General features: G+C 45.7%; 1 protein-coding gene across 4 annotated transcripts in view; it reads right to left on the bottom strand.

Annotated features, from left to right (window-relative positions):
* The window catches only part of brinp2 (bone morphogenetic protein/retinoic acid inducible neural-specific 2), a 196646-nt gene that overhangs the window by 90173 nt on the left and 85164 nt on the right, over positions 1–21309 (bottom strand). For all 4 annotated transcript variants that reach the window (XM_062557655.1, XM_062557657.1, XM_062557656.1 and 1 more), the window contains one exon: positions 16605–17045. In XM_062557655.1, coding sequence (XP_062413639.1) covers positions 16605–16978 — 374 coding nt within the window. In that variant the 5' untranslated portion in view covers positions 16979–17045. The remainder of the gene's footprint in view (positions 1–16604; positions 17046–21309) is intronic.

Below are 21309 nucleotides of genomic sequence, written 5' to 3'. Positions count from 1 at the left end.
ACAGGCATACACTGAAAGGCACTTTATGGCTATTTGGAATGCTTTTACAATTTAAATGCTTTGTTTCTTCAAAAACATCACATCACAATAAATTTGCTTTGTATAAAACAGTAGCAAAGACATAATGGAAAACAAATGATTTAATAATTTGAAACTAAATCAAATTGAAATCAAATCAGATTTAATTAGAGGTTTCCATAAATTGTCAAGTAATAGATGCAGAGTGGGCTTCTCAATTAATTTTTTTTAATTTCTTTAACCAATAGTATGGACTGCATATTTCTGCAAAAAAAATCGTCTCCGGTTAAGAATGTAAACTTAGTTCCCTGAAGGGAACGAGACGCTGCGTAAAAACGCTGTGGGAACGCCTCTACGTGACAGCGTCATGAAGCATGTGTGAAAACTAACCAATGGCGAGCTGGTACGTCATGGGCGGGCGACGCCAGGACCAGGATGCTATAAAGGGACCCGAAAGGCAGGACCATTCTTCTCTGAAAGGCCGAATCAAGTGCCATGGGCAAGCCGGGAGTATGGCAACGATACGCAGCGTCTCGTTCCCTTCGGGGAACTAAGGTTACATAACCGGAGACGTTCCCTCTCAGGGAACTCGAGCTGCGTAAAAACGCTGTGGGAACGCCAATACCCACTCCGCCATATGAGCAAGTGACCGTGGTGTGAAGTTAGTGCGCACACTCAGACGAGAGCACCTGTGCTCCAGGCATGGAGTTAAGGTCTAGACGATAAAATCTCACGAACGTGTGGGGAGATGACCAGCCTGCCGCCATGCAAATGTCGTGCAGCGATACTTTTTCAGACAAGAGGGCTTTAGAAGCCGCCATACCCCTAGTAGAATGGGCCCGGACAGCCAAAGGTGCGGGCTGGCTGGCCGATTCATAAGCAAGTGTGATGGCCTCAACCACCCACTTGCTCATCCTCTGCTTAGACACCGGGCCCCCAGTACACAAACATTGGTTCGGAGAGCCTACACAGGGCGGTCCTGCGGACGTAGAAGTCTAAGGCTTTATCTGGGCAAAGGAGGTTGAGCTTCGCCTGGTCCGTCGTCAGGAACGGAGGAAGACAGAATGCCTGCAGCACAATAGGCCCGACCGTAGTGGACGGGGCCTTAGGAATGTAGCCGGGGAAAGGTAGTAAGAACGCCTTTACCATGCCAGATGCAAATTCCAAGCACGAGGGGGCCACCGAGAGGGCTTGCATATCTCCAACTCATTTGAGGGAAGAAATAGCAAGCAGGAAGAGGGTCTTAAGAGCCACATACTTCACTGGGAGCACCGGAGAGACCCTCTAGTACGATGGCCAGGTCCCAGGACGGAACTCTAGTGCTGGCTGCTGGCCTCAGCCTCAGGGTGCCCTCAAAGGCCACGCCCATAGTTTCCATAGCTCGGAGGTGAACGATGGACCCCGACGACTGAGACAGCAGGTCCGCCCTGATAGGAATATCCAACGGAGGACCTGCAAGGAGCGACATAAGGTCCGCGAACCATACTCGTGCCAGCCAGAACGGGGCTACTAACAGTAGGCTGACGCTGTCCTGACGGACCCTCTCCAGACCCCTGGGAGCAGAGCAACCGGGCCAAAGGCGTAGAGACATGACCTTGGCCATGCCTGCACCTGCACTGCATCTCCACAGAGGACAGTGAGTGGTCTCTCTGAAGGCAAAAAGGTCTACCTCGGTAAGACCGCCTCTCCACAGGAGCTCCAACACCTCGGGGTGGAGTCTCCAGTCCCCGGGCCTCGGCCCCTGTCTCGACAGGGCGTCTGCCCCCTGGTTTAGGTACCATATGGCCAGAGCCCGCAGGCAACGCCGAGTGACCTTGATCGGACGGCGCTGGTTTCCCCTCGGGGAGAACCCCTTGGCCCTGAGCCACCACTGCAACAGTCTCAAGTGTAACAGGCCGCAAGGGATCACGTTGGATGCCGCTGCCAGGAGACCTAACATTCTCTGAAACAGTTTCACCACTCAGTGAGTGGCTGGCCTAGCTTGGCCTGCTTGACTGCAGAGAGGATTGAAACTACTCGAGCGGGAGACGGATGTGCCAGCATCGTGGTCGAATCCCAAATAACGCCTAGAAAGGTGGTCCTCTGCACTGGGGACAGCACGCTTTTCCTGGAGTTGAGTCTCAGCCCCAGACGGTTGATGTGGGCAAGCACAACATCTCGATGTTGGGCCGCCAGCCGCTCGGATGGCGCTAGAATCAACCACTCGTCTATGTAGTTCGAAATGCGGATGCCCTGGAGACGCAATGGTGCCAGAGCAGCGTCCACACATTTGGTAAACATACGGGGTGAGAGGGCTTGGCCGAACGACCTGGAGGAAGAACTCGTTCTATGGATCCCTTCCGCAGCAGGGTCTGTACTTCTTGCTCCAATACCAAAGCCTGCTACCGGGGTCTACCACTGTGGGTAGCACCCCCCGAAATCGAGGCGGCGGCCGCCACCTGAACTGGATAGCGTAGCCTCCGTCGATTGTACGCAGGACCCATTGAGATACATAGGGGAGGGCTCGCCACTCTCCCAAAAAGTCTCTCAGGGGCAACCGAACTCTGGAAGTCTTGGATCTACAGACGCAGCGCCCTGTAACAGCGCACTGGCAGGGAAGCGCTGGTCTAGTAGAGCCGGAACCCTCCTTGGAGGGGGCGAACGGCCCTCGGGCTTGCGCTCGCTGGAACCGGCCTTGCCCTGAAACGGCGGCGGGGACAGCGGACTGACTCCTGGAGAGTACCGGGGGGATGGGAACACCGAATAATGCGGTGACACCCTGAACTCTCCGGTGGGGATCACTGACCCTTAAGGCGTCAGGGCTTTTTGGACGAAGCCTGCGTCCGTCCTCAGACCAGCCCTGCCGGTAGAGGGCCCCGCCTGAGCGTGCCGTGCTACGGCCCAGCCTTGACGAGGGGGTGAACGCAGCGCGACGCTCTCCTGCTGCGCCAGGTAGTGCGAGCTTGTCGACGGCCGGGGCCGCCCTCGAGCAGCCCCGCGGACGGCGAAAGGAAGGAGTCGAGCGCCTCCGCCTGCCGCCTCTCTGCGTTGAGTTTATCTGTGACGGCCCAAATGGCGCCTCCACAGAGGGTTGCCGGGGAAAGAGGGGCATCGAGGGGGAAGGATTTGTCATCCGTAGCCACCAGGGCTCCCATGGAGCGGCCGGCGGACTTGTCCGTCACCTTTGTGGCGCTCAGCGTGAGGTCAGCCGTGTGCCGCAAATCACAAACTGAGTTAGCTCCTTCCCCTCGGCCACGTCGGCAAGCAGCTCTGCCTGATACGTTTGGACGAGCGCCATCGTATGCAGGCAGGAGGCCGCCTGCCCTGCCGCCGAGTAAGCCTACTGTAAGGCGCTCATCACTCATCAGCGCAACTCATCAGCAGAGAGACGGGAGCGCCACGACAGGCGCTCGCAGTCTCCACAGCTAGCCCCCTCAAGGGCTAGCTGAGCGTGCTCCACGCCCAAGCAGACGACACACAAGGTGTGCGAGACCCTGCCCGTAATGAAACGGGTTTAAGGGGGGGCACACTGGACAAACCGCTCAGCCATTACACACTAGATCAATAGTCTTGCCTTTCGGGTCCCTTTATAGCGTTCTGGTCCTGGTGTTGCCCGCCTATGACGTACCAGCTCGCCATTGGTTAGATTTCACACGTGCTTCATGACGCATATGCGTTCCCACAGCATTTTTACGCAGCTCGAGTTCCCTGAGAGGGAAGTGTGTTTGTCCATCACAAAAGTTCTTTTTTATTGACAGCCAAGTCAAATCAGGTCAGGTTCAGCAAGTTGTAACACGTTGGAATTCGACACTGGAAATGGTCAAGCGCGTGAGCTGAAATAAAGAGGCCGTCATCGCCATACTTGCCAATACAAAAGGACCGGGGGGTGCGGGTGCTAGCGGTCAACGGGGGTGCTAGCGGTTTTCTTTGCAGCGCCAGTCTCATCTTTTTCCGTTCTAATTGCCGCGCTTGACTTCAAGGTGTAACCTTTATTATTGTCCAGTCTGAAACGGCGCGCCCAGTGACGGATGGTGTAGAAATATTGTTGTTCCGGTGGAAATCGGGAGAAATTCGGGAGAAGAAATGGTTAGGATTCAGGTGTAATTCCAAATAGTGATTAATCCTGATTAATCCACTGAAAATTCTGATAAATTTTTAATCATTTGAGTGTAAATTTTTGCTAGAAATGTAAAGACTGCAATCGCTGCAAACTTTTTTTCACGTCATGGTTTGTCTTTTGGGTCTTGGTGAGGACACCAAGTCATACTGTATTTTGGCGTCAGCTAACAATCAATATGAAAGTGAGAAATGGAGCTGTAATGTATGTCATTGACCTCTATAGTTGAGTTCTACATACTGTATGGCAATATGCGAGAATATGAGAAGTGTAGAGGACACAACTCATCTGTTGGTAGTACACCGTTTGAGGCCTACACCAAAAACAAATAAAAGAATAGAACGCATCAGGGTAGAACAGTAAAATGTGGCCTAACTTTTCCTCCCATCTCCATTACACCTTGTTAAAAGAGGTCATTAGACAGTTTGCTGCTCTCGCTCTGTGGACAAGACTGCCGGTGCTTATATTTCCCCAATGATAATCGCATATCAAGTCACAGGAGTGTAATTAAAAACACAATGGGGGTGCTTTTCACATGTGACAGAACTGGATAATTTTTCCTGCAGTGACTATGCAACATTGACCATTCTCCAGACGCAAAATAAGTATCATCATAATTGTGGTCTGATTGCAACATTATGGGTTTGAGCCGGACCACCAATCCGACATTCAAAGGTCCATTGTTCTACTCAACTCAACTTTATTTATAAAGCACTTTCAAAACCACAAGTGGAACCAAAGTGCTGTACAGAAGGAAAAACAAACAGTAAAAAACCACACAAAATAAAAACAAAGAATTAATACAAAACATATGATATACAAACCTTACAAAGCATTATCAAATGCTAAAGAAAACAAGTAGGTTTGAAGCGCACTCTGAAAGACGCCCAAGGAAGGACACGTTTTTACAGACATAGGAAGGTCATTCCAAAGCCTAGGAGCTGCAACAGAAAAGGCCCGATCACCTTTAAATTTTAAACGGGTTCGCGGAACCACGAGAAGCAACTGATCATTTAAACGTAGAGATCTACTGGATTGACGCCGGCTGATCAAATCAGTAACATACTCAGGGGCTAGACCATGAAGAGACTTAAAAACATACAGCAGTGCTTTGTATTGGATTCTGTATCTTACGGGTAACCAATGTAATTTAATTAACACCGGAGTAATGTGATCTCTCTTCTTAGTACCTGTTAAAAGTCTGGCAGCTGAGTTCTGAACGAGCTGTAAACGGGAGAGAGGAACCTGACTCACACCCAGATAGAACACATTACAATAATCCATGACACAAAGGCATGAACAACCTTCTCCATATCATTAAAAGAAAGGATAGATTTCTATTGAGGACTACAGTATATCTGATCCAATATTGGAAAGTAGTCTTGAAGTTATGTTTCATTATTAATTCATTCAGAATTACACTGATAAGCATTTCCGTTATGACACGGAAAATGTTTAATATTATATTTCTTGTTTTAAGTCTCAAACAAGGGTATTATTTGTTTTAATAAACGAAAAAAGGAAAACTTATCAAAATGTATATTATTGACTTAAAAACCTAAAATTTACTCAATATTGAGGGACTTTCTGACTCCGAAAACCTTCAACTGGCCTGGCACTTTTGTCCTTGGAGCAAATGTTGTCAGGCCCCCACTGGCCCCATTTTACTGCCACTTCCATTGTTTTCATATAAATTGGAAGGAAGTGTGCCAGTATTCTTGAGGAATACTTTGAGTGGGATGCGTTGTCTAAAATGTATGAGTGCTTTGTTGTTGCGGGTAGCAGAGATGCAGAAATCAAATCAGAAGTAAAAAAACAATCCCAGCATATTAGGAATGCATTTACAAAGCACATACTCAAAGAGGGTGACCATGAATCTCTGATGAGGAGAGAGGAAGAGATGAGAGGCAGCAGACATTTCTAACACAACAGGAAGCTTTGACCATGACCTGATTTTTTGTTTCTCTAATGCTTTTTCACTCTGTGATGAGTGACCTAATTTCACTGAAATTCCAACCTGTTGTACTGGTTACTTTGTCACAGAGAAAAGTAAACACTGTAAACCGCTCTGAAAGAATATGGAAGTCTGCATTGACATGTCAACAGAAAAAGAGGGGGAATGGGCTCTAATAGTAAGAGTTGACCTGCATCAGTGTTGAAGTTTTTCGGGCTTTCTGGCTCTGAATTGTTTGCTTTCTCTGTACGGCCTTGGTGACAGCAAGCCGTTGGAGTTAATGGGCAAGATGTTAGCTCTGCTAGGAAAGTACAAGCCAGACTTTCTGTAAACAGAACTTTTTGTCCAGCAGCTACCGCTGCAGGCGTCACACCACGATAACCAGTTGTCTGGAGTTGGCCGATAAGCCTAGGAGTGAAGCTCCATCGCACCATGGCCTACCACACGCAGGTTAATGGTTTATGCTCTCAAAGACGGATGGGTGGACAGGCTTCTGTGCGTCATGTTGTGGACACCCCCTAAGGAAGATCTGCAAGCTTCATCTGCAGCCACTTCTGTCCCGGGGGAGTTTATCCCCAAAGTCACAGACTCGTGGTCTGCGACCCAGCAGCGGGAAACACTCCTGGAAAAAGCCAGGCTGTTCAGACTGGTGCCAACTTTGCAGCACGGCCTTCCACAGTCGTACATTCCATCCAGCCTCAGGTCAGGGGAGTATGTGTTTGTTCGCCAGGTCGGTCATTGTGGACCTCTTCAACTCCCCCTACATCAGGCTGTTTCAAGGGGGCGGGGGGGGGAGCGGACATTACGGGACTGGTGGGATGCGACTCCTCCGCTTTCGCTTCAGAGCTGGACACGGGGGGAATTGGGAGCTTCTTTTAAATCAACACTCAGCCAAGAGACCTGCCGCCCTTTGACTCTGATTGGTTTGTTTCAGGTTCACGACCAATCAAATCAATGATGGCAGAGAGTATTAGCCAATCAGTGGTTGAAAAGGTCGAGTCTTCACAGAATTTGGTTTGGTTTATTTGTATGGAATGCTGCATTGATGACAACTCTGAAAATACGGGACAAACCCCGTCCCGTATTGATTCAAAATGATCCCATCTTATTCTCTAAAACAGGACCATTCCGTATTTTAAGGGAAGGGTGGCAACCCTACCTCACGGCGAGGATGGCCCTCCCTCTACACCCCGAGAAGACTCCTGGCCACCCGCTGCTGAGACACGGAGTAGGGCGGGTTGGGTGATTCAGGCCACAAGACGTTAAGGATTTTTGGAGCTGATCTCAAGAGGGAGGTTAAACGCTAAAAACTAGTAAGCTACTAGCACACAGCATGGATCGCATTTTTACCATCACACCACCGGCAGGGCTGGACTGGGACAAAAAAAGATTTACTCACCATCACGTTGTTCCAAACCTGTATGATTTTTCTATTCTGCTAAGCGCAAAGAACGATTTTAAAGAATGTCTGTAATCAGACAGTTGACGGGTTTGGGAGAGTTGGCAACCCTATGTTTCTGCAGCATGTCGTCAGGTACTGAGTAGTTTTGACAACTGAAGCTACAGCACTAAACATGTCGGTTATTTTTGAACATCTTGAGGCATCAACCTCTAGATTTATTTTTTTTTGGCCCGCAATTTCTCCGCACCCCCCTTGCTCTTACGTTTTTGTTTCTCCATCCTAATCCACAGATTTCTTTCTGGCTCTGAGCCACTGAATGCATCTGACTGACATACGGAGAGGGATGGGTATAGCCTGCTAAGAGATGAAGGGGCCAGCCCAGTGTCAGTATGGAAAATGAACCAATGGGCTGCTGTCCCTACTTTATTGGGGCCGGTCGATAGGCCTTTTTTTTGCTTTCGACCGGCCCTAAAGTGCGTCGGCCCACCAGATTACCAGTCCACCCCTGACCACTGGGGATGTTAAAAGGGAGCAGGAAGTAAATGTGAGTTGTTGGATGTGAATAAACGGCCACATGGTGTAGCCAATATGATTTTTTGCCTATGTTTGTTTCGCCTTTGTTAGTATTGTAGGAGCATGAAAACAATCTAATTGTTTAGGTAGATGCCTTCAGCTTTGTGCAATCACATTTCAGTTCTATAAAATGATCTATATGCTCAAACTATTTTATAACTTTTTCTGATTGGGCATCAACACAAATGATCACAAATGCAGCGGATCTTTTTTCAATATTTCACATCTTACAGTCAATGCGCTGTATATATTTGTTAAAAGGTTTCCCTCTTTATCATGTCTTATGCTTCAACACTTGAAGCCAACACAGCCTGATGAAAGCGGCTGCTGTTGGAAATATTAAGCCCCACAACCTATGCCTCGTCAGGCTCAAGGTGTATGGCGACACACACTATTGGCTATTTTGTGTGGGGGCCTTCCTGGTGGAATGAGTTTATTAATAGCCATTCACTTTGAAATATTGTTGGCATTCTGGCTCTGTTCCTGTTAGGACCAGTTTTCAATCTTGGTTCTAGCTGTGATTTTCCTGATTTTGTTCATTAACACAAAAAAAGAACTGCCATTCTTCAACGTAAAACCTTCGTTTCTACTTACATCCAGCATCAAACAGACTCACTATAATTTCTAATTTACGTAGAATTACTACCCACTCATTATGATCATTTTGATAGACTTTTCACTCTGGTTGCATGCAAACATTCACACATATTGCATTGATCAAGTGCAAATAGCATCAAATTAGCAAAGAGTATGAGTGCTTTGGAGAGAGCAAAAGGTATATTCTGCCGCAGCTCTGTCACTCAAATACAATTGTCAGTGCTACATTACAACAATCTAGCTAGTAATAAGCCTTTTTTCTGTCTGTCAGAATGAAAATATCATTTTTGCTAATGATTAAACAGTCATGTGTATAAAGCAAAAAGGAAGAATTTGCCAGTGATCGCAAGTGTCCCGCAGCCAAAAGCCGAGTCCTATGAAGTCACGGAACCTTTGCCTGTTGTACCATTTTAAAACAGACAGTGAGCTGACTTTTTCTGAATCTAACTTAACAAAAGGTTGAAACTAAAGAAAAAACTTCTTCCAAGCATATCCCAGAAAATTGGAGTGTCTGTCTCTACAATTCTGACAGTACAAACGCCTGCAACAACTTTCAACACGATCTATTTTTAAAGAGCTCATGGAGATGGCAGAAAGGGAAAGTTAAAACCGATTATAAATGTATTTTCAGGTAGAGGAAATTTCCAATTGCAGCTGATGCAGGGTATATCTATCAGTTTTTTGGTATTACATTTTAGATAATGATAATGGTGACAGGGCCGGCATGAACTCTGGATGGGGCTGCATTATTTATACACGGCACAGCCAACTGCCTGCAATTCCAAAGCACTGACTGTTACCACACCTGCCAGTTGGTTGAACACCGCCGTCAGGTACGCAAACACAAGACTGCTTAATTGTAGACCAACCAATCAGGTTAAAGCACTATGAAATGCAGCGGGTGAGTTCACCCATCATCAACCAAAATGGAAGGATGGGAGAAGAGTGAGGGTGAGATGGAGAATCCACAAAGAAGGAGGAAGAGGCCAAAGTGGAGGTAGAAGAGGAAGACCTGAAGCAGCAGGAGGTGAAGCTCAAAGCAGAGGATCAAATTGATCCCTTTCACATCTGAGGCCGTTTTTTGGCCTCTGCTTCAAAAATGGCACACCCGTGATACAAAGTGTAATCTCTCTGTAACTACTTAGTCTATCTGGACATAGCCTAGTAGCTAGCTTAGCCAAGCGGTGCTTAAGTGGACGTGGAGGAATTCCTCTGCAGTTCTCCGCTGTATGTCGCGCCTTTGTTTGTTTTACTGCAAAAAGCTCTGTCCATCTTCAACTACAGCCTTGTCTCTCTGTTCTAACTAACCCGTTCATGGCGCACTGATATATGATGTTAAGATATACGTGTGAGAAGAGGTATAATAAAAGTTGTTGTCTAGTTGCATCCTGATGGTACAATATATAGGCACAATACATGGTGTCAGAACTGGGATTACCCACGACAGACAGTTTAGTGGCACAGACAACTAGTTGGAGTATTTTAATGATGACGTGTGGTGCTTAGAGAAAAAGTTTGATGGTAAACGCTAACAACAAGCTAGCGGTAAGCTACTAGCACACAACATGGATCACATTTTACCATCACACCACTGGAACCTTTCGACTTCGAGCCAAGCACGTGGCCTGCATGGATAAAAAGTTTTGAATGCTTCAGGCTTGCTTCTCGATTGAAAGAAAAAGAGAGCTTACCAGGTGAATTCTCTCATATACACAATGGGTGATAAGGCTGACTATATCCTGGGCGTACTGCAGTTGGCCGAGGTAAAAAATTCTTTTGATGGATATTTTGTAGGAGTGCATGAAGACATGCGTCATTTATTGATCCAAGATGGCCGCCTCGGTGTTTTGGTGCACTTTGTTTTTTGTTGTTTTCCCTGTTGCGATTCCCAAAGCTCTTTCACCAGAGAAGAGCTCCAACGAGTTATTTCCAACTTCTTTCCTCTGTGGAATTACTGGACTTTCTAGTCAAAGGTGCGCTGACCTTTTACTCACGCCATGAGACGCCAGAGGAGAGGAAAACGGGCCGGCTCGTTAGGGTGACTCCGCAAGCGTGGTTCTCGCACACCGCTGCCAGGCATTTTTCTCTCCAACGTGCGCCCACTGTGCAACAAACTGGACGAACTTCAGCTGCTCGTGAGAAGAGACAGAGACTTTTCTTCATCCTCCGTGGTGTGCTTCACGGAGACCTGGCTCTGTGGATCGATACTGGACTCTGCACTCCAGCTGGCGGGCTTCCAGCTGCTCAGAGTGGACCGCGACATGGAGCTCTCCGGCCAGACGAAGGGTGGAGGAATCCGCTTCTACTTTAACAACGGCTGGTGCAACGGCGTAACTGTGATCCTCCAACACTGTTCTCCTGCTCTGGAATCCTTCATCACCATCTGCAATCCCTTCAACTCCCCCTGTGAGTTTGCTTCATTCATCCTGGTCGGTGTTTACAGTCCGTGGGTGTTACGTACAGTGCTCTATGGGGATAGGTCTACAGATATGGTGTTCTTTTTTTGTGTTGTTGGTTTGTGTTGTTTTTGTCTCCCCCTTCTGTTTCCATTCTCTCACTTCACAGATGTGCACACCTGGTTCCCCTCATCCAATTACCACACCGGTTCCAGATCTCCCATCAACCATTCCCTTTATATAGTCTGTTTGTTTTCAGTGGGAGAAGGCTCTTTTGTGTTGAGCTGGGCCCGCGTTTTGAAGAGCACTGTCTTGTGGTAAAATTGAATTTAGTAACAGCCTACTGGTGTTTTTGTGATATCTTTTGGTTGTGCGCACAGGGTCAATGAGGACAGGTAAGATACTCCGGGGTTTACATATTGCATACACGTAGGTGTACCTATTGTTAGTACCCTAGGCTAGAGTGAGCACCATCCACTGTATTTTTGGGTGCTAAGCACCGGTCAATGGAGGCGGGGTTTGTTTATGTTCTTTTCTTTCTCTGTGTTTTGACTGCACAGACACGGATGTTTTCAAGACTGCTTCTGACAATCTGGATGACTTCAGAGGCTGTAACTTCCTACATCGGCTTCTTTGAGGACAGCTGTGTACCATCATGCACCAGGGTGAGTTATAATAATAACTAATAATGACAAACCCTTCAGTTTGGAGAAGCTTTAAACACCTCACAGCACAGGTAGCCAGCGGACTCGGTCATATTGCGGCTGAGTGTCGGCTAGCTCGGCTGTGTTCCAGCTTTGGAAGATGTTGCTGTTACAGATATGGCCCTATTCTGAGATGGCCACCGGGTTTATCGGCAACCAGCACTGAAACAAGCTCCGGCCCGTTGATGACTGCCAAACCAGGTCCAAATCAGGCAATGTAAAATGGGCCTATATTGGTTGGTACATGGCAGCCAGGTTTATGGGCTACCTGCACAGTTCAACAGGTTCTGGCCCGTCTATGGCTCCTGAATCTGGGCCGAATCTTTCATTATTATTGCATTTAGGAGTGGGGACAAAGACCTGTACACAGAGTCTAAATACAGGTTTAGTAAGGCGGTGAGAGACGCTAAACGACTGTACTCTGAGCGACTCCAACATCAGTTCTCAGCTAACGACTCTGCTTCGGTTTGGAGAAGCTTTAAACACCTCACAAACTACAAGCCGAAAAAACCCCACTCCATGAATGACCTCCGCCTGGCAGATGAACTGAACGAGTTCTACTGCAGATTTGAACGACAATGTCCTGACTCCATCCTCCACAACTCCACCACCTCCTCCGACCCATCAGGTGCTCACACCTCTGGACTACTCTCCCCTCCCCCACTGCCCCTCTCTGTCTTGGAGAGTGACGTCAATCGGCTCTTCAAAAGACAAAACCCCCGGAAAGCAGCCGGTCCGGACTCAGTCTCGCCCCACACCCTGAAGCATTGTGCTGACCAGCTGTCTCCTGTGTTCACCGCCATCTTCAAGGCCTCCACCATCATCCCTGTTCCCAAGAAGCCCAGGATCACAGGACTGAATGACTACAGGCCCGTCGCACTGACCTCTGTAGTCATGAAGTCCTTTGAACGGCTAGTCCTGTCCCACCTTAAGTCCCTCACCGAACCCCTCCTGGACCCCCTGCAGTTCGCCTACAGAGCCAACAGGTCTGTAGACGATGCTGTCAACATGGCCCTCCACTTCATCCTCCAGCATCTGGACTCCCCAGGAACCTACGCCAGGATCCTGTTTGTGGACTTCAGCTCTGCCTTCTGCACTTTATCTTTATTTTTATTCCTAATTTTATCTCATCTCCTCTAACTTACTAACCCATAGCTTTAGTTTTTAGCGTACTAACCCATAGCTTATATTTTATTATACTTTTATTTTATTTTTATCATATTTGCACTATGTCAACATTATTGTACTGTCTTCTGTCATGCACCTACCGCCAAGACAATTTCCATGTATGTAAAACATATTATGGCAATAAACGTTTCCTGATTAGACGTGGTGCCTAAACTGTCTGACATGTTGAGAGAAATACAATTTGTTGTTTGTCAAATCATAGACCTACCAGGGGATTATTATATTTGTGAGTGGTGTGCACTGTTCTCGAATCTAAGATTGCCTTTGATGGCAGCCTCAATGTTACGGTCTTATATATTTTGAGCTTTTAGCAGTTTTTAGCTCTCAGCTCTCTGGTTGTGTTCCCCGGGAATTAACATTTGAACATTCTAGAATCTTTTAACTGAACTCTGAAGAGTATTTAGCCTGCTAGCCCACAGGACATGGAGGAGCAAGGAATCGAGCCACCGACCTTGCGGTTCACAGCACACCCTCCCTACTGCGCCACTTTCACCCCATAATACTAAACCCCAGTCCCCATTCACAATTCTGCTGCTCGTCTGCTCACCCATTCCTGCTTCTGTGCTTACATCACCCCTGTTCTCCACTGACTACCCTGTCTCACAACGGATCCACTAATTCCAACCTCCTATCACCACGTAGGACCAAGCACCGTACATGGGGTGACAGGGCCTTCTCCGTAGCTGCCAGCTCGCTCTGGATCTCCCCAAACTCATTCGAGACTGCACCGATTCCATATTCAAATCTCAAATCAAAACCCACCTTTTCAGAACCCTATTAATGTGTCATTGTGTCGTTTATTTTTTGTGACGTCTGATGAAAAGCACTACATAAATAAAATATTTATATTATATCCTTCAATTTTTTGGGCCAGAAGACCAATCAATCTTCCAAGGTAAAATGGGAGCAGGTGTCAATGTTGCAACATTTTGCAGAAACACAAACATAAACATATGTACACACATTCTTATCAGCATTGAATTCAACTAAGCTTTTTTGTCTGTGCAAGATAGCCATAGCCCTCCGGGTAAGCAGTGCCGCATGTGAGCGCAGCTTCTCAGCTCTTAAACTCATCAAGACTCATTTGCGCACAACAATGACAGATGACGGACTGAGAAACCTGGGTGTTCTCAGCATTGAGGCTAGAAGAGCAAAGTCACTTGACATGGACAAATTTATTAAAACTTTTGCTACCAATCACCAAACCTGGCAAATTCATCTGATAAGATGGATGAACCCAGAATTTGTCTAATGGTCTTGTTTTTGTGTTAAGGTTTGCTTGGTTTATGTTACAACTGTTTATGTACAATTTTCACAAGTTACATTATAAAGAAGCACCTTAACCCTTCAGTTATATTTGGTCTGGTGGCATTGCATTGGACTTTAAGCATTGTCTTGTGTTCTTGGCCCTATGTGAAAGCATTTTGTAGCAGCAGAATGAGCAATAGCAAGAACTAGCTACCTCTGTTGCACTTTGTTACTATTATTAGAGTCCTCTATTGTTCATGAGAGTTTAAAGGTTTACATAACATTACTTCATAGTATATACTTTGTTTGGAGTTCAGATTTGTTTGGTTTTTGTTACAATTGTTTATGTATATGTTGTATATAGGTTCTGTTAAATTGCTGCTTAAATGGGAACAACGCCGTCTACCATGGACACCCCACACTAGCTTTGTGTCCCATCTTGGCCACCCCAGTAAAAATGTTCTGGATACGCCACTGGAGAGGGGGGGAGATGGCGGTACGCACGTCGCAATTCAACATATGTAACCTAGACAAATAACACGGACAGTTCAATCTATGGTTTTAATACAAGTATTCTGCCACATACAGCTTGAGATGCGAACAAGTTTACTCTCCATAAACTGTCCCTGCTCTGCTCACTGAAGCAAAGGGGGTGGGGGGTGCTGGCGTCAAGCACTCTTACTTTGGGATGTCAATCTAAAGTTCCACACCCAATAGCACCCCTGAATTTGGCCATAGGTTCGGCCAATCATTGACCAGGAAGTTGGTGCGCAGGCGAGCGGAGGGGGCGGGACGCGGGACAGACGAAGAGTGACGAGGAAGAAGGATGGCGGGGACCGGGAAGTACACCCGTGATTGTGAACGCGGCACTTAAAATGTGTTTAATGAATCCAGAATGTAATATTTGTTCAGTATGCAGGGACAATGATTTAATTTGTCATGTTGTACATATTTTGGTACATGCTGAGTTAATTAATATAATAATATATTCTAAAGTGCAATGTCCATATGTGAATAAGAGTTGTATACGTTTGTCAGAGTCAATATGGTGTGGAAATGTCGCATATGTAGTTTGTCAATGGGAACTATATTAGGCACTCCGGACGGGCAGGCGGACACCGGCGGCGGGTTGTGAGTTCGACATATGTAACCTAGACAAATAACACGGACAGTTCAATATACCTACATCTATGGTTTAAATACAAGTATTTTGCCACAGACTAATGGAGATGCGAACACGTTTACTCTGCGATCTCCATAAACTGTCTCTGCTCTGCTCACGGAAGCAACGTACGGGCAGATACAAGATTAGACAGATTACACATTAAATACAAGTATTCTGCCACAGCCGAGCAACATTGCGTTCGTAGTCTCGTGTAAGTTTATGTTATCGCAAGAGTTTGCCAGCTCTAACTTAATGTATTTCTGTTCAAAGTAACCTCTATTCAGGTTATAAGACTCCTGATGTGATTTAAAATGTGTTAAATGAATAATGCTAATAACTGCAAAAAATAGTCCCCACAGATAGCATTCTCTGCCCTGATGGAATGTAAATGAATCAACCTCTTTGAGTCACGTTTTGATTGCACAATCGCAAGAGCGCCTGTGGCCGAGTGATTAGTAACATGTCTTTCATTTGCTAGACTCGAGTATGATTCCTGATAGAGGCATAGTGTTTATTTGTTTTTCTTCTCTTTTTAACTGCGTGTCCGGCTGATCTAATGAACAAAGGGATCCAGTTTACTCTCCTTGGTGAGGTTAATGACTTAACGTTCACACTTTAGAGGTTCACTAATATCTTACTAAGGCTCTTATGGTTTTATTTATAGTTCATACAAAATACAGAAATGATGAAAGATCAAAGTGAGCCCAGGTTATCAACCTGAATTGACAATCCATTGACAACATTGCTGGAATCTCCTCTGCCTTAAGATTGCAATATTACTTTTAGCTGAAAGTACATGGCTTAACTGATTCAATTTGAATTTACCAATTTATAAAGCCCTGGAGGAGAAGCGTATCTTACTAAATGTATTAATTAATTAATACATAATTATTTTGTCTCTTTTTGACCCGCGTGTCCTTCTTCACCGCTGCCCCCCCCCCACCTGACATGCAAGGGGAGGCGAAGGCCAGTTTATCGCTGCTCGCAGCTTTAATTTTTGATGGTACATCAGCTCCTGGTTATATGTTGACATAAAAGGCCTAAGACCATGATAATGTCAAAGATAAAGTTTGGAAAGCGGCATTCCTGGCGTTGCTCCACGCGGTTAACGACCACTGACTTGCGAACGCTTCGTCCGACGGCCGCAGGGTTCCTCGGGTGCATTTGTAACCGTCCGGCCAGTGCCCCGACGTGCAAGGAGTAGCGAGGACTTACTTTACCAGTCTTTTCATGCACACACATACACACATTTGCCCTTCTCACCTGTAAATCTTGTATCTGGTAGAAAATCCCTGCTGGAACCTCTCTCTGAATTCTGTGTACTCGGGACCTCTGTGGAAAGGTCCCTTCTCCGACAGCAGCCAGTCCAGCTGCCCCCCGCTGTGCCTTGTGTTGAAGCCCCATGCTGAAGAGCTGGATGTGGATAATGAGGACGAGGAAGAAGATGAGGACAAGGGGGACGAAAGAGAACCGTGGAGAACCTTCCCACTGCCCGCTTGTTCAGCTTGGGTGGTCCACGGCAGCCATAGCAACACCCACGGCAACCATAGAAACATCAACGAGGAGGCCGGCCATCTAGCAAGGCAGGCAGCGCCATGGGAGCATCTCTCTTTTCTCATTGGCCACTGTGTTGCCATTGTCCAGGTGAAGATGTACTAGGGCACCTAAGACCGGCATTTCTTCTGACAGTTACCTCCCACTGGCCTGAACAAAAAAAGACAAAAAAGGTTTTGTTTTACTTACACGAGGAATCATTAAATGGAGTCACAGTCATTGATTGAAACTTCTGTCCACATATTGTGATCATAATGTGAATATTGAAGGCAGCAAAGTTGGATTCATCAAAAATAACACCAATCATAGCATCTTCATAGCATGTCCGTTTTAAATGTGCAAAAAATATATTGGGGAAGTTATCTGCTCCCTCTCAAAGATATTGCGCTAATGATATTCTAGTCCCTATAGAGTTGTATTACTTAGCAAAAAAATACAGGTGAATTTAAAAGTGAAAGAGCAAAAAGGATTTGGTCATAGTTTACTGTACTGTAAAAGAAGGGGGCGTGATTTGAATAAGAGGACAAAAGAAAAACATTAAATGCTGTCATGATCACTGAACTTGTCCACCACTGTAAGACACGTGCCACATCAACACGACAAACTGCTTCTGGTTTCTTGATACTTTGTGTGTTTGGATAGAGATGTCATCACCATATAGTCCAAATCACATTTCTGCTCAAGTGTGAGTCCTCTGCGTGCAGCAACAAACTTTAGGCTGCTTATATTTTTTTGATGCAGACAAACGCACTGTATTCACACTTTCTGTGAGGTGACACTTCTCAAGACTCTACAGTGCAAAGTCTAGGCTTGCCCTTCATTTCGCAGGATTGCTTGGTGGAGTCTTTAGGGACAAGTCAGCATATCAGAACGGATATGTAAAGTAGTATACCGGATGCTTTAAATGGATTGGACCCCTAGTATTCCCTGATTATCGTACAAACAAATAGATAATTTAATTTTGGGTGGATGAATGCAGGCTTAGACATGAGAAAGAAGCAATACTCAGGGCACTGCATTTTAAATTTTCCCTCACTGTACCCAGAGATGACTGCAGTCTGAAAAGGCAATTGGCAAATTCATCTTCGAATGTATTTATGCAACTAAAAGGCGGATGAGAACTTGATGGGTGAGACGGTATACTGATGCAAATTACAAATGCGCTCCCTGGTAAACTAATTTTTCCTTTTGTTGCGCTGACATACAATGGAATCAGACATCTACTGCTAATTTAAAAGATAGGAAAATCTAAAATACAAAATCTTTTTACATTTTGCAATTTGGCCTTTGATAAATAAACAAATTCACATTTGCTGCATTCAGACAATTCGTAAAAGCTACTGCTCAGCAAAAATCTGCCATGCTCACTACTGATAACTTTATATTGTCACTTGTGGACACGAGTGGCGTAGTGGAATTTTAGGTAAATGTAATTTTGAATAACTTTTGACTTGATTAATTACAATTTGGGAAGTACAATAAATCATCTACGCCTTTCCTCTTGGAATGATGCAGATAGGCTAAACCAAACACGTACTGAAATTAAGTTCCTTTTTCTCTTACTGAAAGTGTAATTCTGCAGTGAACCTATGAAGTAGACTTAAACAACAAATGAGTATGCCAAAGGCTTTTCGAGGGAAAAACATATAAGGGATGAAAAAGCCACACATGAGGAGAGAAAGCAAGTTAAAAGTAACATTGCAGCACTATAACTGCTAGTATCCTCTAAGAGTCCATTGGTCCATGTTGGCGCATGGACTAGCGTGATGCGCTAGGAGCTGCAAGGTTGGCAGTACAAGCCCCGGCTGCCCCATGTACCACTTCGAGGTGTCCCTGAGGAGGACACCCAACCCCTAATTGCTCCCCAGGTAAAATGTAACACATGGGTTATAATGCAATATAAGTTGCTTTGGATGAAAGCGTAAGCTAAATGACATGACATGTAATGGATGAACAGTGGTCATGGTATTGAAATGATGGTACATACATATATTCTTTCAGCGCCACCTATTGGCCCGACCCAAACGTGGTCACAACGACACAAACCTAATTTAAAAATGTTGTGAAAAAAAGTTACGCAAACGTGCATTGCCTTTACGAATGTATTTGCCTGAGCTATAGACAATATAAGAAATGAACGTAGTCATTGAGAATGCAAGGTTTAAGACACTTCGGTATTAGTTTCACTTTAACAGAAGGTTGCCGCCTGGTCTAGAGCCACCAAAAAACAAGAAATTAGCTGGCAAAACAACGACCTCCATCGATAAAATGCATAAAACATGAGGTAAATGCCAGTAAGACAATGAGGGAGGAGATGGAGAGGGGTGGAGAGTGTGAATTCTTAGATCTGACATTTAATGTTCAAGTTGCATTATTCACACCCCCTTTGTGTGTTTACCCTCCTCCCCCTCTCTCCCCTAAGGCGCAGGAAGCAAAGAGCTAGGATGAAGAAGAAAAAAGGACGATAATCGAATCCATAGTGGGTATAGGTCGTCCAGGTGGAATGAAAACATCAACCACGGGTCACGTTTAAACAACATCTCTCTCTGAGAGTCAGGGGAGAGCAGTGCCTCATTTTTTATTGGCTTTTCTTTTCTTCTTGTCTTTCAGCGCCAACACCGGATTTAGCGAGTTCTTGTACTCGGTTTGCGAAAAGTGGGGGTGGCGGGATGAGACGCATGGAGCGGTGATGAAAAGACAAGTCAGGGCAGATTGACAGCATGTTAAGCCGGGTAAAAAGAAGGGTCTCTTCTAAGAATGCAGTTCACTCCTGTCTGCCAGGATTACCAAAGAGAGTGAGGGAAGATATTTTCATTTTTTTAAATGCCAGGTTTTTCCTGTCACAGCCGAATCCATCTGCTCACTATCCATGTACATCTCCATTATTACATCTGACATGCACATGTGTTTAACATCCATGTGTTGCTGCGACACGTGTATCTGTACTTATTGTGTGTGTCTGTGTGTGTGCGTGTACATATACTGCAGAGGCACCTGGCCAGGCCCTTGGCAAACATCGGACTGGGGGGGGGGGTCCATCGGCATTAGAAGCCAGCTGTTTTCCTCAACCCTAGCTTGCCCCCTTGCTCACCTCTCTGTGATTATGCGAGTCAGCATGCAGCAGTTGGCATGCAGCAGTTTCCGGCCAGCTGAACACCTGCCCTGTGATTCAGGATCACCGCGCACACAGGCCGAGGGAGGAAAGGGAAAATCGAAAACAGGGAAACTGATGCTGACGGGATGACAGTCGAGGAGAGACAGAAGGAAGAGAGACAGAAGCAGAGACAAATAAATCTGGAGGAAGAAACAAAGGAGACAGGAATGAAATGGAGAAACTCACATTTTGATATTAGCTTCAGTTGGGGGCTGGGCTCGGAGCAAAACACACTGGCGGCAGGGCAAGTGGAAGCCAGCCAATTCAGTTTGGACCATTGGCAGAAAGGACCAAATATTTTAGACAACACAGGTGTAAATAGATCACCCGTTTCCCAGTTGATTACTCACATAGAAAGGATTTTTGTTGTAATTTACATCATTTTTACAAAATAATGCGTTATTAAATGCAAACATGGGCGTTGTCTTTGTAAAATCTACAAAATAAGTGGTCACCTGAAAGTGTTTTCTTGGCATTAAGGTTAGAGGGGCAGTTTTCCCCCTAAGTTTACAAGTCAAAACCTGTCTTTCGGTGGTGACTCTGTTCGTTTCTGCACTTGAATTCGGAGCAGGAGAGGTATTCCGAAGTTCTACCTGCAGGCAGTGTTAATTCTGGCACCTATTTTATATTTAGTCTTAGTCTCAGGACATTTTAGTCTAGTTTTAGTCACATTTAATAGCCATATTAAACAAATTTTTCTCCCTTCTCAGGCCAAGGGACCCACTGTGTTGTATCTACAACTGCATAGTAGTAGACAATAGTCTAGCTTGCAGTACTTAGGTTGTCCATTAGATATCCCTCCTCGGATAGGTCTATAGCCGGGGTGGGCAAACTTTTTGACTCACAGGCCACAATGGGTTCTAAAAATTTACGGAGGGGCCAGGAACAAATGGATGAAGTGTTTGTGACATATAAATGACATGTGAAAAAAACATTACATGAAAGGATTTGGCTTTTAACAAAAAGCAAAGCATTTATTTGCAAGGGTGTAATGCTCCATAGACGTCCTTTATTGTTTCCATTGTGAAATTGCTTGTCCCAACAAAAGAGACCCATTAACGTCCTACAATCAGCGCAATACATGATTTATTAGGCTGGATCTTAAACCAGCCTACTGGACCCCGTCTTTTCTCTCTCCTCTTTATTTTTGGGTTTCATGACCAGTTTTCCGGGTTTTCCTCCACCTCCTCTGTGCCGCCACATCCTTCGCCTGCACTGAGCAGTTCTATCAAAAGCCTCCACCTGTCAATTGTGCTTGGT

This window comes from Pungitius pungitius, chromosome 15 (genome assembly GCF_949316345.1).
Source record: "Pungitius pungitius chromosome 15, fPunPun2.1, whole genome shotgun sequence".
NCBI classification, from domain to species: Eukaryota; Metazoa; Chordata; class Actinopteri; order Perciformes; family Gasterosteidae; genus Pungitius; species Pungitius pungitius.
Note: the sequence above shows the minus strand (reverse complement) of the source record. Positions and strands in the feature narration are given on the sequence as shown.